The 17,230-nt window shown below is 37.5% G+C and overlaps 1 protein-coding gene and 1 pseudogene across 2 annotated transcripts in view; one reads left to right on the top strand and one right to left on the bottom strand.

Moving 5' to 3' along the window:
- The window catches only part of GTF2H1 (general transcription factor IIH subunit 1), a 33,631-nt gene that overhangs the window by 5,749 nt on the left and 10,652 nt on the right, over positions 1-17,230 (bottom strand). The window contains exons 3-12 of one of the 2 annotated variants that reach the window (XM_036859480.1): positions 16,305-16,497; positions 15,277-15,442; positions 14,232-14,325; positions 11,972-12,121; positions 10,344-10,423; positions 7,076-7,203; positions 6,875-6,962; positions 6,536-6,619; positions 4,100-4,188; positions 3,601-3,718 (exon numbers count right to left, since the gene is read on the bottom strand). In XM_036859480.1, the coding sequence (XP_036715375.1) occupies positions 3,601-3,718; positions 4,100-4,188; positions 6,536-6,619; positions 6,875-6,962; positions 7,076-7,203; positions 10,344-10,423; positions 11,972-12,121; positions 14,232-14,325; positions 15,277-15,442; positions 16,305-16,497 (1,190 nt within the window). The remainder of the gene's footprint in view (positions 1-3,600; positions 3,719-4,099; positions 4,189-6,535; positions 6,620-6,874; positions 6,963-7,075; positions 7,204-10,343; positions 10,424-11,971; positions 12,122-14,231; positions 14,326-15,276; positions 15,443-16,304; positions 16,498-17,230) is intronic. The other variant, XM_036859481.1, reaches the window with a different exon arrangement.
- LOC118898837 lies at positions 583-11,623 on the top strand (annotated as a pseudogene).

The raw sequence follows: 17,230 nt of genomic DNA, 5'->3' as shown, positions 1-17,230 counted from the left end.
ATTGTTTACCACAAGATACTGAATATAGCTCCCTGTGCAGTAAATTCTTGTTGTTTACCTACTTTCTATATGGTAGTGTGTATCTGTTAATCCCATACTCCCAATTTATCCCTGCCCACCACCCCTCCTTCTCCTTTGGTAACCGTAAGTTTGTTTTCTAAGTCTGTGAGTCTGTTTCTGTTTTGTAAATAAGTTCATTTGTACTATTTTTTTTTTTTAAAGATTGGGAGTGAGTTATTTATTTATCTATTTATTTATTTATGGCTGTGTTGGGTCTTAGTTGCTGCATGCGGGCTTTCTCTAGTTGCCGTGATTGGGGGCTACTCTTCATTGCTGTGCACGTGCTTCTCATTGCGGTGGTTTCTCTTGTTGCGGAGCATGGGCTCTAGGTGCGTGGGCTTCAGTAGTTGTGGCACGCGGGCTTATCAGTTGTGGCGCATGGGCTTAGTTGCTCCACGGCATGTGGGATCTTCCTGGACCAGGGCTCGAACATGTGTCCCCTGCATTGGCAGGAGGATTCTTAACCACTGTGCCACCAGGGAAGTCCCTGTACTATTTTTTAGATTCTACATAGACGTGATATCATGTAATATTCGTCTTTCTCTGTCTTAGCCAAGCCCTTACTTAAGTACCAACTTAACTTATGAACTCTTAGCACTGAAGGTAAAACTGAGTTTAAGGAAAGAAAAAAAAAGACAATAAAACAAATGTTAAATCCTTACTGGCAGCTGACATAAGAAAATCCAGCAAAGCAGAAATATATCATTTGTCATTTTTCAAGGAAGTGAATACACCTAGCCAAAAGGGGAAAAAACTCCACATTCCCCACTGTATCCGTATCAACACTTAGGGACATGACTGATCTATCTCTTCATTGAGTGCCTAACAAGTACCAAGGGCTAGCCATGGAGAGGAACAAATCGTTTGCTGAATAGCTCAAGCGCAGGTTTAGTGTGTCTCAGTGGAGTTTTTACAAGTAGAAATCTATGTGTGTATGGGCTGGATGAAAAAAATATTTAACTTGGTGTAAAGAGCACATTACAGGACAACTATGAGTCAAGGGGACATGAATGTTCACTTTATTCCTATTTCCTTTTGTTAGAAATGTTATAATGCATTGTAACCAGAAGTTTCAGTGACTGCTGAGCTTGCCAACTAGTCACTGGCTACACTCAGGTATACACATCCGAGGGCAGATAACCTCTTCATGTGTCTCAGATAATGAAATCACTTTTTTAGGGGTGTGCGGAAGAATCTAAATATTTAAGACTGACCACAGCTTAAAAAAGTTAGGTGGACCTACTTTGGCCCAAGGGCCAGATGTTGGACAAGTATAGTCTAGAAGGAAAGATGTAGTCAAACAATCCCGTGTTGTTACGTGAGCATAAGTATGTACAACACGTATTTCCTTGCTCTGTCCACTGAGGGGACAATGAAACCAGTAGCAAATGACATCCCAACAGTAATGAGTACACCTAGTACTCACATCTTTGTTTCTAAATCTAAACACTTAAAGGAAGATTCTGTGGCTGGGCAGGGAAAGGATAAGATAAATTTGGAACACCTATCTCATTGCGCCATGAAGTAAGGAGGTGCTCAAAAATTGATGAAGATATTGTCAGAAACATATCGGAGCCAGTGTAAATGGCATGGGAAGCATCTGACTACAAAGGGGCAAGGGTACATTTTTTTGGGTTGACAAAACTGTTTTATATCGTGTTGGTGATTACACAACTGTACATGCACACTGAAAATCAAGGAATAGCCTGAAAAGGTATATTTTACTGTAGGTAAGTTATACCTTAGTTTAAAAAAAGAAAAAACTGATAGCAACAATTTATAACCCATAGAATAATATAAAAATCCATGCTTATAAATAAATAAATGTAAATAAATAAATACAGGAGACAGGAAGGGAAGCTCAGAAGGTCAACTGACGGGAGGATAGAATTAGAAAATCACCATTTAACCACCACCATGGCAATAACTGTTTTCAGCAATTATCAACAGATTCTAAAATGCTAGTGGGTAAAAGTTTGATGGGAAATAAAAAATTTAAGTGTCTCCCCACATGATACTTACTAATTACAAAGGGAAAAATAGTAAGTTTTTGGCGGAGAAACCAGGTAGATAGTGCCTTAACCAAGTGATCAAACATTAATATTGCAAGTTAGGAAAAATACATATGTGCTTCCTGATATGATGCACAATCATTCTGGTGGTATTTTTGCCAAAAACGCATAACATGAAATACACTCACGAGAAAATAGAGAAACTGAAAGTGAGGGCATTCTACAAAAAACTGGCTTGTACTCTTCAAACACCAAGGTCATGAAAGACAAAGATTGAAAAACTACTCCATTTTAAAGGAGACTAAAGAGACATGAGAACTGAATGCAATTCATGCACCTGACTTGGAGGCTGGACCAAAAATAAAGGTTTTCTTTTACTATAGGGACATTAGTGGTACAATTGGTGAAATTTTTGTAAGACCTACAGGTTAGATAATAATACTTTATCAATGTTAACTTATTGTTTCTATAACCATACTGTGTTATTTATGAGAATGTCTTGTTTTAGGAAATATGGACTGAAATATTTAGCTGTAAAGGGATCTACTCTCAAAATGGGTCAGAAAACTTTTGTAACTTTTTGTAAATCTGAGATTATTTCAAAATAAAAAGCAAAAAGTAAGTCCCAATATGTGATAAGCACTACAGTACAGTATGAATTCAGTGTCTCAGTGTTTATGAAAACAAAGAAAAGAGAAAAAATAACTCATTACTGGGCACGTTGAGGATTGCTTTACAGAGGCAATGGAATTTGAGCTGTCTTGAATTATTATTATTAGTTCCCCAGACACAGGCAAAGGGCATTCTAAAAAGAGAGAAAGCATGAGCAAAAGTACAGGAAGCATGAGGATGACATGATTAAAAAACTCTGGGTAGTTTATAGTGTGTTAGGTTGGAGTATAGGACTCTTGGTTATGTGGGGAAGGGAACGGTGGAGACATGGCTGGAGCTGGGACTGGAGATGTGGGTTACAGCCAGATTACAGAGCTTGGCATGTCAGACAAGGACATCCTGACAATTACTGTGGAAACAAAGCAAAGGGAGGCAGTAAAGGTTTTTAAGCTGCAGAGTGATGTGATCAGAATCATGTTTTTAGCAAGATAACTTGCAGTGGCAATGTAGAAAACCAGTCAGGTTTGCCTAAATCAAGGTAATGGAGTCAAGAAATACTGAACTGACAGAACTTGCTGATCCACTGAAGTATGTACAAGGGCAGGGAAAAATAAAGAGTATCTAGAGAGTGATGTCCAGAAATTTTGGGAAATCTGGGAGATTTTTCCAATAAAACTGTGCATATGGAAGGAAAAAGTCAGCAATCACAAAACTCATTATCTTACTTTTCATCATCATCTTATCTTCAGGTATGCCAAATACCTCTTTTCTCTACCTCTGACTTTTTCAATTTATTAAGCAGAAATATGTCTTTAAACCCTATTAAAGTATTAGTTTTACAGTTCAATTTGAATGTGCTCATAAACTGAGAAAACAGAATGGGAATTCTGTTTTTCAAACAGTACAAGTCACCTACCTGAGTTAATTTGGGTGTATAAGCTTCCATTTCTTGTCTAATACTTTGAAAAGAATTAATAATGTCCTGACTTGTTGCATACTGTAGTGACTGGATTGGAGTTGGACCATGATAATACCTGAAGATTAGCAAAGAAGAAATTACTAATCACACAGAATAAAGGTGCTCAACATTTGTCTTTCAAATATTTTAGCAGTCTCAAGACAACATTCTCCCCAAAGTAAAGAGTTAAAGATATTTCAATAAAATAATTTAATTCCTGTAAGGGCAATAGGAAGAAAACAGCACAGATAGCCAAAAATTTATTTTCTTGGCTTCCATCATTTAGGATCCTTTCCTGAGATGCACAAAGTAAATTTTTAAGGAAATAAGATACTGTATTTTATGGTAATAAACTGATTAAAACTTGAGTTCTATACTTGCAGAATATATTCTGCAATGACTTGTGATACAAAACTATTCTGTCTCAAGTTAATTTAATATTAGTCACCAAACTTACCTATCTGACTTCTTGAGGTTTAGTGCAATTGTTTTTATGGAATTATTTTTTCCCAAGTCTTCATATTCAATGGACTCTTGTAACTTCGCCTATAATTATCAACACAACACTTTTTATTGTAAAGTTCTCTTACAAAAGTAATGAACATGAATGAAAAAGCAAAACTGTACAGAGGGTAAAATATGAAGTCTTCCCAAAATGAGTCTCACTTCCTAGACATGACTGCTCTACAAATAGCTGAACCCATTTTTTCACCATCCACTTACACAGAGTACCTGTTTTCCCACACTCTGACCAAACTGAGCATTACTGAACCTTTAATATTTGAAAATCTGGTAGATGAAAATGTGTATTTTACTATTTTTCCCCCCAAATAAATAAAATTAATTTTTTTACATGTGTTGCAAATACTTTTCTTCCAATTTGGTGTTTTTCAATTTTAATTACTCCCTTTATGCTTATTCTTTCTGTGGGTTAATTTTTTGCTTAAATCTTTGATCCACTTAGAATTTATTTTGAAATAAGGAGTAAGGTAGGGAATCTGGGGGTTTTTTTTAATATTAAATTATTAATCAGTCCCCCTAACACCATTTGTAGAATAATGTCTTTCCCCACTGATTCTGAAATGTCATGTTTATCATATATGTATTTAATCCCTCCATGTAAATATTTGGGTTTACTTCTGGATTCTTTATTTTGGTTTTACTAATGTGTTTTCTCCTGGACTAGTAACAAAATGCTATATTTCTATAGCCTTATAATATAAATACATTAATTATAAGACACATGTTGACAATCTATGTAAACATTTGGGAAAACAACTTTACAATATTTCATCCCTACAGAGCTATGGAATTCATCTGGTTAGCTCTCATCTGTAGCTTCCCAGACTAGGATCAAAATGTTTAAGATATTAAATATATCTCAAAAAAGATCAATCTGAAAACAGTATTTTAAATTGCCCCTATGTTAAGAGTCTGAATAGTCCTCTTGTAGTATAGGAACAAATCTGACCTCAGCATGCTATTCAGAGTAACACATCAATCAGTCCCACCTTACCTAGACTCAGCCTAAGCTTTTATTACTTTCTCAGCTCTACACCCTTGAGCCAACTTCAAGGCATGCTGATGTCTTCATTACCTTTCCCATATGTCAAGCTGATTTCTACCCCTGCTGTTGCCTTACCCAAGTCATGTCCCAACCTAACCTCTTATATAAATCCAAATCCCAAGCCTCTGCCAAGGCCTAGTTATTCACCTAACTTTCATACTTAACTGAAAGCTCCATGAATATAAGGACTCTGTCTATTAATACTTCTGGATCTCTCATTCTATAAATCCCTTGCAGAACACACAGCAGACAACTATTGACTTGAAAAAATATCTAGAGTCAGTTTATCATTGAATATTGTGAAAATTCACACAATGATTTTTGACAATTCTTTCACTACCAAGAATCACGGGTACTTAGTGCAATATTGCAAAGAAAAGCATCACTTCCTAGATTTCTTCTTTAGCATCTCTTACATTTTAGATTCACTTTGCTTAGTTCAGAAAAGAAATATCTTACTGACTTTGTTAATTTTAAAGGTGTATATCCCTGTAGAAACATATTAAGTGACTGAAATATATAAAATAAGACTCGCCCATAATTCCCTTTTAAAAATCATAAACTTAATTATATCATATTAGTCTGTTCTGCGAACTTTATCTACTTGCTCACTCTTTGGTTCCTATTGTAAATCACACAATTACTATACTTTAAATTGTTTTATAATTATCCTTTTGATTTTGTTTTACCTGTAGACACTAAATTCTTTGAGGACAAGAACCCAATCTTATTCTTTTTTGTTTCCCACCACCTAATATGGCATGTAAGGCAACTCAAAAATGGTTTCTTGAATTTAATTTTAATGAACTGAACTATCGCATGGTATATGTGAACTCTTTTTAATTCAACATACCATTAATCCTTTTAAAAAGCCATTAATTGCTGCATGCATCAATCTCCATTGTATGGATGTATCACGGATATTAGGATGGTTGCTATTTTCTCAATTATAATACTGCCATGAGCATTTGTATCTGAATCTTTGCACACATCTTTATTTTTTTAAAAAATAAATGTCCAAAGTGGAATACTGTCCAGAAGTGGAATTAAGGGTATAAACCTTTAAAAATTTAATACATATTGCCTGATTGCACTCTAAGTAAGCTTTATCATAACTTATTTTTATAACTAGGGAGGGAGAACTTAAAAAATCTGAGGGATAGCAAAGCTTGGCAAAGTTGCAGGGAGAGAAGAAATATACAAGTAGGTTACTGTTCATATTCCCCCACAACCCCTTTTCAGTATTTAATGAAAGATATTTCCAGTTCTGAAATGCCAGGTTTAACATGAGGGCCAATCTTATCTTTTAAAATCACATACACTAACCTTTAGTTTTTTCTTTCTGTCATATTGTCTTTGTTGAATACTCTTTCCCAGAAAATAAAACTGTATGTTAATATGTGTGTGTGTCTACAGGTGAAGGAAAAAAATAAAACAGAACAATAAAAACAGTTAACAGACTTGAGTCCATGGAAAGCAGGTTGGCAAGCCAAAACTGAGGAAGTTCTCTTTAAAATGTTCTACAATTTAAGCCAAATGCTTAACATCTTGGTCAGAAGGAACTGAGTCATCTGAACTGATCAAGGGTCAACATAAGGTACTAGCAGTTACATAAGGTATCTGGAGAAATGTGAGCCGTAAATGTCCCAGACTTTTTACCCATACCCTTTTTACTGCTGGCTGAAAGCAATCTACATCTCCAGAATTTCCATCAATGCTGCTGGGCTCGCCATTTTGCTCCTTTTGTGCTTCTCTGAAAACAAAGGAAAAAAAATTAATGTTGAAAACCACAGGCAGAACAACAACAAAACTCCATCTGGCTATCATGGAAAACCCAGTTACTGCATCTTAGCGTGTGTACTTAACTGTTTCCTGAGACCTGCTGCCAGGACCATGGCACTGTGATGGTTAAATCTCTTGATGATGGCAGCATTACTATTCTCTCTTATGGATTTAGAATTAGAAGTAGATGGCACAGAGGAAATGCCATAGCCCTGTGAGAAACAATTTAGCAGATTAAAAATTAAAAGAAACTTCTGGTTTTCTTATCTATTATGAGAGACATGTTGAGCTGAAAAAACTTTCTGGATGACAGGACTTTATTAATTCTGAGCATTATCAAATACTTACAGGTAAACATTTAAAAATAAGTGACATTATACACACAAAAAATGAAGAAATACTACTAACTGCTTTTAGTATCACAAAAATACCTTAACTGTTAAGTGCTGCATTTTTTTCCTGAAGAGCAATTTTGGATCTAGATTAAAATACTAGTTAGTGGGACGCTGGGCTGTAAGCCAGTACACTTAGTTAAAACTCATAGGGGCTACGAAAGAAGAAATGGTCACTCCCACCAGAGTGGGGTGCAGGGAGGGTAGGGTAGGTTCAAAAAAGCTTCATGGAGCACCATAAGATGAATAGGTGCTTGCAAGGCAAAAATGGAGACACTTCAGGAAGAGGAAACTAAACAAAGGTATAGAAGTAATGTAATACATATTGTGTCATAGGTTTGTATGTAGTTCGGTATACCTGGAATGAAGGGTGGGCCAGGGATTGGTGAGACATAAGGTTAAAGAGGTATGAGAAAGATCATAAAAAGACTCATATGCCATTCATTCATTTATCAAATAATTACTGAGTGCCTAATACCTCCTATGTGATGGGGATAGGCCAGTAATAGGAACAGTCAGCCTCATGGAACTTACAGTCTACTGATAGAAGACTGACAACTGACAAGTAAAACAAGGTAAAAATGAGACCACTTTTGAAAGTGACAGATGCTATGAAGAAAATAAAGAAAAGAAATGGAGAAAATAAAGACATAGTGTAGTGACTGGAATGGGAGGAGATACTTTAGATAGGGAGGTTAGGGAAGGTCTCACTGAAGAAGTAACATAAGAACAGATGTCCAAAAGATGGGTAGAAGCTAGTTAGGCAGAAGAGCAGGAAGAAGGAACAGCAAGTGCAAAGGCCCTGAGGTAGAAAAAGCTTGATATGGACCTTAAAGAAGGCAATTATGTTTGGAGCACGAATCGAGTGGAAACAGCCCCAACTGAGGGAGAAGTAGGCAGAGGCCAAATCAAGAAGAGCATGGTAGGAGTTTTGATTTTATTCTAAGTTCAATGAGAAACCACTGAAGATTTTTACATAAGGGGGGCATTATGATCTGATTTGTAACTCTTACTGCTAGGGAAGAATAAACTATAGGGAACAAAAGTTGAAATAAGAAGATCAATTAGGAGGTTAATGCAAGCAATGAAGCAACGGTACCCTAAAAGCAAGAGGGTGTAAGTGTCTATGGAGACAGAGGAGATGTAGACAGATCAGAGATGTGTTGTAGAGTACTTGTTGATCAACTGAATGTTGGAGGGGAAGAAAGGGGAGGAATCAAGGAGACTCCTAGGTTTTGGCTTGAGTAACTGAGTCCATGGTAATGGTTTTTTTTTTAAACTGACATACGGAAGACCCAGGAAGAAATAGGTTTTTGAGAATGGGAAACAAAGGTTCCATTTTGGACATGTTATGTTGAAGGGTGTCTGTGAACTACCTAAGTGAAGATATCAAGTAGGGAGTTGGGTATATGATTTTGGAGTTCTGGGGTTAGACAGACCAGGACTAACTGGGAGTCATCATTACATAATTCGAATTTGAAGCAATGGAATGGAAAGAATGTATTTACAAGGAGGCCCAAGTCTGTATCCTGGGACAGAACTACTAGAGGATGATATGGGAAAAAGAGGCATTAAAGGAACAACTGAATCAACCAACATTTTAATTAAAAGGACTGGTTATATAAATTTTTATATATTCATACAAGGGAACACTAGTTGCAAGTCTGTACCCTTAAACAACATCTCTCCAATTTTGCTACCCCTCTCCAAGGTCAGAACTATTAACCTCATTTTACAAGAAAACTTAGAAAAATGTTTATAAACTACAGTTTAAGCCAGGTAAGTCTATGTACTTAACAACTGTGTGGTATATTTAGCTCAGACTGATAGTGATAACAGGAAAAGTGAAGAAAGGTATGCATAACATACCACCATTTTTTTGGCCACGCTGCGCAGCATGTGGAATCTTAGCTCCCCGACCAGGGACTGAACCCACGCCCCCTGCACTGGAAGCGCGGAGTCTTAACCACTGGACCGCCAGAGAAGTCCCTTAAGCTGTATCTTAAGCTTTATTTTCTCCAGGTGATTAAAGAGGGCCACGTTTGTAACGTGTTGAGATTCACCAAGGAAGTGACTGAATGCTGAGAATTTTCAAGAAAACAACTGAATTTCATTAGGGAAATAACTCACTGGGACACCAAGGATTACCTTCTGTTAATTTAATAATTTAGACTATAGGACACGATTTTTTTTTTTTTTAGGACACAATTTTAACATTGGTTTTCTCACCTGGTGCACGCATACACTAAGAGGAAAAAGGTGGGGGGGGGGGAAGGAAGGAATGAGCATGTGTATATGGCCAACAGAATAGGAGCCAAAGGAAGGGCAAGAAAATTAAAAGGTAACAGTGTCAAGAGAATACCTGAGGAAAGCAGGTTCCTTCCTAGCCTAGAAGATAGAGGCAGGGATAGAATTAGCCTTGATCAGAAGGGATCACCTATTTCTCTGTGACTGTATAAACTTCTCAGTCTGGAGTCACGATGCTGAGGTAGGTAGCTCATACTTGATGGTCTAGCTGTTGAAACATATTGGGGCTAATATAGGGTAAGGGTCATGACTGTGCTCAAGATTTGGCAAATAGTGGGCAACCAACAATGTTTGTTAACTTTTCCCTGTATACGAATATTTAGTCACATTTATTTAGATTGTTAGATACAGCATAAAAAACATCGTGTTAAACCTTCATTAATACCTAGGCAACTGTTGATGGGGGAGCTAGAAAATTCTTTTAAAAAATGTTTTACCAACTCATATGGAAATTTCGGTTCTCCAAGGCAATCTTAATAATAAACAGTGCTCTTGAAAAGCACTTTTGATAAACCACTCCAAATAACAGTATTTTGTTTGTTTTACCTTCTCACAAGTAGAATATCTATACTCAAGGCAATTTTAAATTCATACAAATGTTGAAGACTAGGAAAAGACTGTTTTCTCTCGTAAATCCTTTTACTACTACTTACCTCATCTAATGGTTTATCTTCCAAAGCTGTCAAATCAAGTAGTGGGTTTTTCACTCCTAATGAAACCATTGTTTTTAACCCTAGAAAATCAATGAAACAAAAAGTTGATCAAGTTTTCCTTTCTCAGAAATAAAAAAATTCACTAACAGCATTAATGATGAGAGCAGCAAATTAAATGCTTGAGTGTGCTTTCTGCCCATGGACGCCGCCGAGTAAGCATCGTTGACGTCTCCCCCACCCACCCACCCCGCCACTGCCGTCATGTTTAAGTCAGAGTCACACAAAGAGCCCGAACAGCTGCGGAAGCTCTTCATCGGAGGTTTGAGCTTTGAAACAACCCAGGAGAGTCTGAGGAGCCATTTTGAGCAGTGGGAAACGCTCACAGATTGTGTGGTAATGAGGGATCCAAACACCAAGCGCTCCAGAGGCTTCGGGTTTGTCACATATGCCACTGTGGAGGAGGTGGATGCGGCCATGAATGCAAGGCCACACGAGGCGGATGGAAGAGCTGGGGAACCAAAGAGGCCGTCTCAAGAGAAGACTCTCAAAGACCTGGTGCCCACTTAACCGTGAAAAAGATTTTTGTTGGTGGAATTAAAGAAGACACTGAAGAACATCACCTAAGAGATTATTTTGAACAGTACGGGAAAACTGAAGCCATTGAAATCATGACTGACCGAGGCAGTGGCAAAAACAGAGGCTCTGCTTTCGTAACCTTGGATGACCATGACTCTGTAGACAAGACTGTCATTCAGAAATACCACACTGCGAATGGCCACAACTGTGAAGGAAGGAAAGCCCATCTCAGCAAGAGATGGCTAGTGCCTCATCCAGCCAAAGAGGTCGAAGTGGTTCTGGAAATTTTGGTGGTGGTCGTGGAGGCGGTTTTGGTGGGAATGACAACTTTGGTCGTGGAGGAAACTTCAGTGGTTGAGGTGGCTTTGGTGGCAGCCACGGTGGTGGTGGATATGGTGGCAGTGGGGATGGCTATAATGGATTTGGTAATGATGGAATCAATTTTGGAGGTGGTGGAAGCTACAATGATTTTGGCAGTTACAACAATCAATCTTCAAATTTTGGACCCATGAAAGGAGGAAACTTTGGAGGCAGAAGTTCTGGCCCCTATGGTGGTGGAGGCCAATACTTTGCCAAACCCCGAAACCAAGGTGGTTCCAGCAGCAGCAGTAGCTATGGCAGTGGCAGAAGGTTTTGATTACTGCCAGGAAACAAAGCTTAGCAGGAGAGGAGAGCCAGAGAAGTGACAGGGAAGCTACAGGTTACAAGAGATTTGTGAACTCAGCCAAGCACACTGGTCGCAGGGCCTAGCTGCTACAAAGAAGACATGTTTTAGACAATACTCATGTGTACGGGCAAAAAAACTCGAGGACTATATTTGTGACTAATTGTATAACAGGTTATTTTAGTTTCTGTTCTGTGGAAAGTGTAAAGCATTCCAACAAACGGTTTTAATGTAGATTTTTTTTTTTTTTTTTTTACCCATGCTGTTGATTGCTAAATGTAATAGTCTGATCATGACGCTGAATAAATGTGTCTTTAAAAAAATAATAAAAATAAAAATAAATAAATAAATAAATAAAGGCTAGAGTGTGTCAAGGATAAACAGTTACCTTTTTCATCTATTTTGGCACATTCTGCAAAGAGGTCCTTTGACCCAGTATTCAGCCGGTCCCTGTGAAAATAATGGGACTGAAAGAAACGTGTCCAGAATTCCTTTTCTGTCATGTTGTGGGGAACGTTTTCTGCATATTTCATTTTTACTGTGAAAAAAACCCATAATAGTTACATACTGAATTTCCAATTCTTAAAACCTCTGAAATTAGTTTCAAAATAGACTAATAGCAAAACTAGATTATGAAAGTATTCAACTCTACAAACTGTATATAATAATCATAAATATAAAATATAACTTGAGAGATTAGGTGAGGCACTACCTTTATGAATCTTAACAAATTACAAACAAAACCTTATTTTGAATATTTATTTATTTGGCTGTGCCGGGTCTTAGTTGAGGCACGCAGGATTGTCGTTGCAGCACGCGGGATCTAGTTCCCTGACTAGGGATCGAACCCGGGCCTCCTGCGTTGGGAGTGCGGAGTCTTAACCACTGGACCACGAGGGAAGCCCCACAAAACCTTACTGTGTACCAAGAAAATTAACAAGTTTCAAAGTGTTAGTGGAAACACCAAGCTTCTTGGAGTGAGACCTGAGTCTGCTTATTTGATCACTTATACATGGACACTTTTAATCCAAGGCACCGTGTTAGGTGCTGGGGAAATTAAGATCTCCATAACCCACTGGACTATCAGTTTGGCACTCCAGATGCTTACATTGTTCAATAAGCAAAGAGATTAAGAGGTTTAGGTCTCTTAAGCTGGAGAGCCTAAGTTTAAAATTCTAGGTCTGCCACTTACTGTCTGTGTGATGCTGGACAAATTACTTAATCTTTCTTTATCTTGGCTTCCTCATCTGTAATATGGGGGTAATGATAGTACCTGCTTCATAGGTACTATCTGTGATGATTAAATGAGTTAACATACATAAAGGCCTTAGAATGGTGTCTGGCACATAGTAAACACTACATAATTATGTTATTATCAGAAAGATAAGAAAATAATTACATTATAATGTGGTAAGAAACAGGGCCCTATGGAAGGAGTGGGGAGGGGGCTTATATCTGCCTAAGACAGTCAGGATTTTACAGAAGTGGCAATGAAGTGATGCTTGAGCTAAGTCCTGTGGGAGAGAGATGTTTCCTAAGGACTAAAGGGGCAGGAGTGAGGAAGTAGAAAGAGAGAATAGTGTATGGCTTGAGAGCTTTGTTTAGTTAGAAGAATGACTGAAGCAGCTGCTCTCAACCTTGGCTGCACATCATAAATCACTAGAGCTAGAATCAAAACATTTATACTTTTAGGATGATTTCCGCAAGGGAGGCAGCATGAAGGATGATCTGAGTTAGTGCTGCAGAGACTCATTTATTGATGCCTCTGGAGCATGTCATCTTACTCATGTATGTTAAAGGGTATATAAAGTTTAGGGACTTCCCTGGTGGTCCAGTGGTAGAGAATCCGCCTTCCAATGCAGGGGCAGGGGACGGAGGTTTGATCCTTGGTCGGGGAACTAAGATCCCACATGCTGCGGGGCAACTAAGCCTGCGTGCTGCAACTACTGAGCCCGCACACCTCAACTAGAGAGCCCCTGTGCCACAAACTACAGGGCCCACACACTCTGGAGCCCATGTGCTCTGGAGCCCGCGCACCACAACTAGAGAGAGAAAAATCAGCAGGCCACAACTAGAGAGAAGCCTGCACGCTGCAACGAAGAGCCCATGCGCCGCAACTAAGACCCGATGCAGGGCTTCCCTGGTGGCGCAGTGGTTGAGAATCTGCCTGCCAATGCAGGAGACACGGGTTCGGGCCCTGGTCTGGGAAGATCCCACATGCCACGGAGCAACTAAGCCCGTGAGCCACTATTACTGATAAATAAATTAAAAAAAAAAAAAAAAAAAAAAAAAAAAAAAAAAAAAAAAAAAAAAAAAAAGACCCAACACAGCCAAAAATAAAATAAATAAATAAATTAATTTAAAAAAATATACATAAAAAGAAAAAATAACTTAAATATTAAAGAAAAAAAAAGTTTAAGAACCACCGGTGGAAAGAATGGGAAAGTCATCATACCAATGGATTGATGACAGCACATTATATGCTAAGCCATTAGTATCTACCACATGTCAGGCACTGGATAACGTACTTTACATATTTTATAGCACTTCATCAGGAATAAAGGTAAAGCCTTTTGTTTTTCAATGATACATTACTGAATTCATCCAAACAAATATTTTAACTATCTGAAAGAACTGATTTTTCTTACCTGCTGGATAGGTCCTAAATATGGACTCAATGATATCAGTTGTTAAATTGTATCTCAGACCATTACATCCATCTGTTTGGGGCCGGACATCAGCCTAAAATAAAGACCACATATATATCTGTATTTGTTAGAATATTGGGGGAAGATGTCTAAGAACCCAATGGACATTGGACAAAGGTGGAAAAACAGACTCTCTGAATGAAATACAGAGACAGAGATAAGTCCCTCACCTATGCTTTTGGCATAGAGACAGGGCTCACAGAAGCCTGAGCTGGTTTCACATAATTTTAGTGAACTGTAAAGTCTGTTTTTTGAAAATACAACATGGTCAAATAGGCACATTTAAGTGTGGCCAAAGGCAGATATCTAGTGGAGCTTTAACATAAAACTTATACAGTTACCAAATATTTAACTATTTGGTTACTAAGTAGTTAAATATTATCTGACTGGTTTCTTTAAGAAGGCCTTATTAATTCAATTCACTGCTAAGCACTAAGAAAGATGCCAAACATTTAACTGGTACTCAAATTTTTGTTAAATGTATAAATACTGCTTTGGTTTTACCAGAGTATAGACTGAATTTCACTTTCTAATTCCACACATAAGGTAGTCTCAATTTTCCTCTTAAGATACATTTTAGAGATCTTACTTTTTTATAACATGGTGGTCATTATACATTTAAACTTTGCATTATAAGTAAAATATTGCAATCATTAAAAAAAAGGTAGCTGAAAGCCCTAAATTTAAAAGTATTAAGGGAAATAAGCATTAGTCCAATTGCTAAAAGATTCTTTTTCAAAAGTCCATTTGATTTCCAGCATACTAGGGTCAAGTCCAAAAAACTAAGAAAATACCATTGGCAAAAAATATATAAATTAAAAAAGATACTGTATGTATTTAAAAAATTATTTTAGAAGAATACCATGGATACTGAAGTATCCATTAATTTACTTGAAGAAAATGCTAAATTTTACAAAAGAAATGGCATCGTTAACACATATACCATGTTTTTTTTTCCCTTTAGAAATCTAGAAGGGTCACATACCAGAAATGCTGCAGAAATGCCAACATCCTGCTTATGATTAGACGTGGAAGAACTCTCTGTTGCATTCACATTTAAACGATTGGCCCAGAATTCCTCAGCACTGATCACTTGACTCACAACAAGGTCTTTATAAAGCTGAAACAAAACAGGGTCTTCTTGCAGCATTCTGGTGATAGAATATATCGAACATATTGAACTTTTAGAATAGAACACCATTTAGGTAACATTCAAAAAAGACTTTAGCCACATGAAACACCCAACTTTCATTTTGTGATGGCTGAGCGGCAGAGGTCATTTAGTTCATTTGTTAGTAATTAAAAGCAAAAAAACATTTTTGGAGGAACAAACGTAAGTGCAGATAAACAGAAGTCAGTCTGAAAAAGCAAAGGCTAAACGCTTTGAGGGCATGGATTGGGTCTTATTCATCCCTATATTCCAGTGATACAAAGGCTGTATTTGTACTGTACTGTATTCTCCTTCACAAAAAGGTGAATGGGGAAGAGAGATTTTCTAGCAACTAGTTTTTCATGGTGATAAGCACCTGGAGCCATAAGCACAGAAAAATAATTCATCTTATCAGAAATTCTCATTATGTTAGATGTTTTCTCAACTTTTTTACAGTATGACTTCTTTCAGGTTTCTTATTCACAAACACATTTCTAATGGTTTAGTATCTTTTCTGTGACAGAGAACTAGAGAATTAAGGGACCTTATTAGCACCTTCGAATCGCAGTTCTGTTCCTAATCAGACGTTAGGCTTGAGGCAGTTCGTCTGAGTTTATCTAATCTGTCGAAAGCCAAAGCTAGTAAAATGCTAAAGTTAATGCTAAATAAGTTAAAGTTAATGCTAAATAATAATGCTAGTAAGATGCTAAAGTTAATAACCAAAGGTAAAGGTAAAGGTAAAGATAACAAAGCCCAAATTTTCCTAAACTACACTGTCAAAGCACAAGGGGTGAGAAATAAACTATTACTTGACTGGTGAGAACCTAGCATCTCTTTAAAAGGCTGTTCTTTCCCTCCTTCACCTGTTTTTCTCTTCCAGTTCTTTATTTGCTTTCCTCTTGAATTTGGGCAGCAACTGCTGAAGAAGGTCTTTCACTGCATCTCGCTCTTTCACTGCTGTGCTTTCATTGGAAAAATGGAAGTTAGTTGTGTCCCCTGCATGCAGGACCAGCTGAAGTTGAATTTTAGCTTTTCCTTCTGGACTGATTTTCTGGCCTAAAAAGAAGCATGAGGCTAGTTAGATGAGGACACTCACACTGTGGAAAGCCATACAATAAGTTACTTCTCTCAAGAAGACTCAGGCTTCCTTTGGGCTTTAGTTGCCCTATTCCAATCTTGATGCTTCAGCAGAAATATACACTTCTCAAATAACCCCATATAACCAGAGCATGGTTCAACAAATTCACTGCTAACACTTGGCTTCCTTCTTCAGTATCCTTTTTGTGTGGCACTTCTCACCCACTGCTTCCACCTATGGATACTAAAGGGCTTTGGTTTCCACTCAACTGGGCAGCTTTCTTTAAAACTTTCTAAACAGCCAACTCAGAGTCCTGAATCCACCCTGAACACCTGCTTCCAACTGACATTATCATTAATAAAAATGATTTGTCATGATTCAAAAAACTCCAAAACATAGCCCATGGCTTAATTACTAATTGCGAAGGAAAATACGTAATTTTACATTTGAGAGATCAGGTGTCAGCACTTTAACCAAGTGATCAAACTTAGCCTCATTAAAAATGGAACAACCTGACACTATGGGCTTTCTGAGGTGACAGAATAGCAACACCACCACTTATGTGTTGTTCTTGCTGAAAATGTTTAACTTGAGTATAATCAAGCCTGTAGACCTGACTTTTAATTTATAAGAAATACAGGTATACAGGAAAAAAATTAAACAAAACCTTGAGGAGACCATCAGACAAAATCAGAATGTGTGATATTCTAC

The sequence above is a fragment of the Balaenoptera musculus genome, chromosome 8, assembly GCF_009873245.2.
Source record: "Balaenoptera musculus isolate JJ_BM4_2016_0621 chromosome 8, mBalMus1.pri.v3, whole genome shotgun sequence".
NCBI classification, from domain to species: Eukaryota; Metazoa; Chordata; class Mammalia; order Artiodactyla; family Balaenopteridae; genus Balaenoptera; species Balaenoptera musculus.
This window is presented reverse-complemented; position numbering and strand designations above follow the sequence as displayed.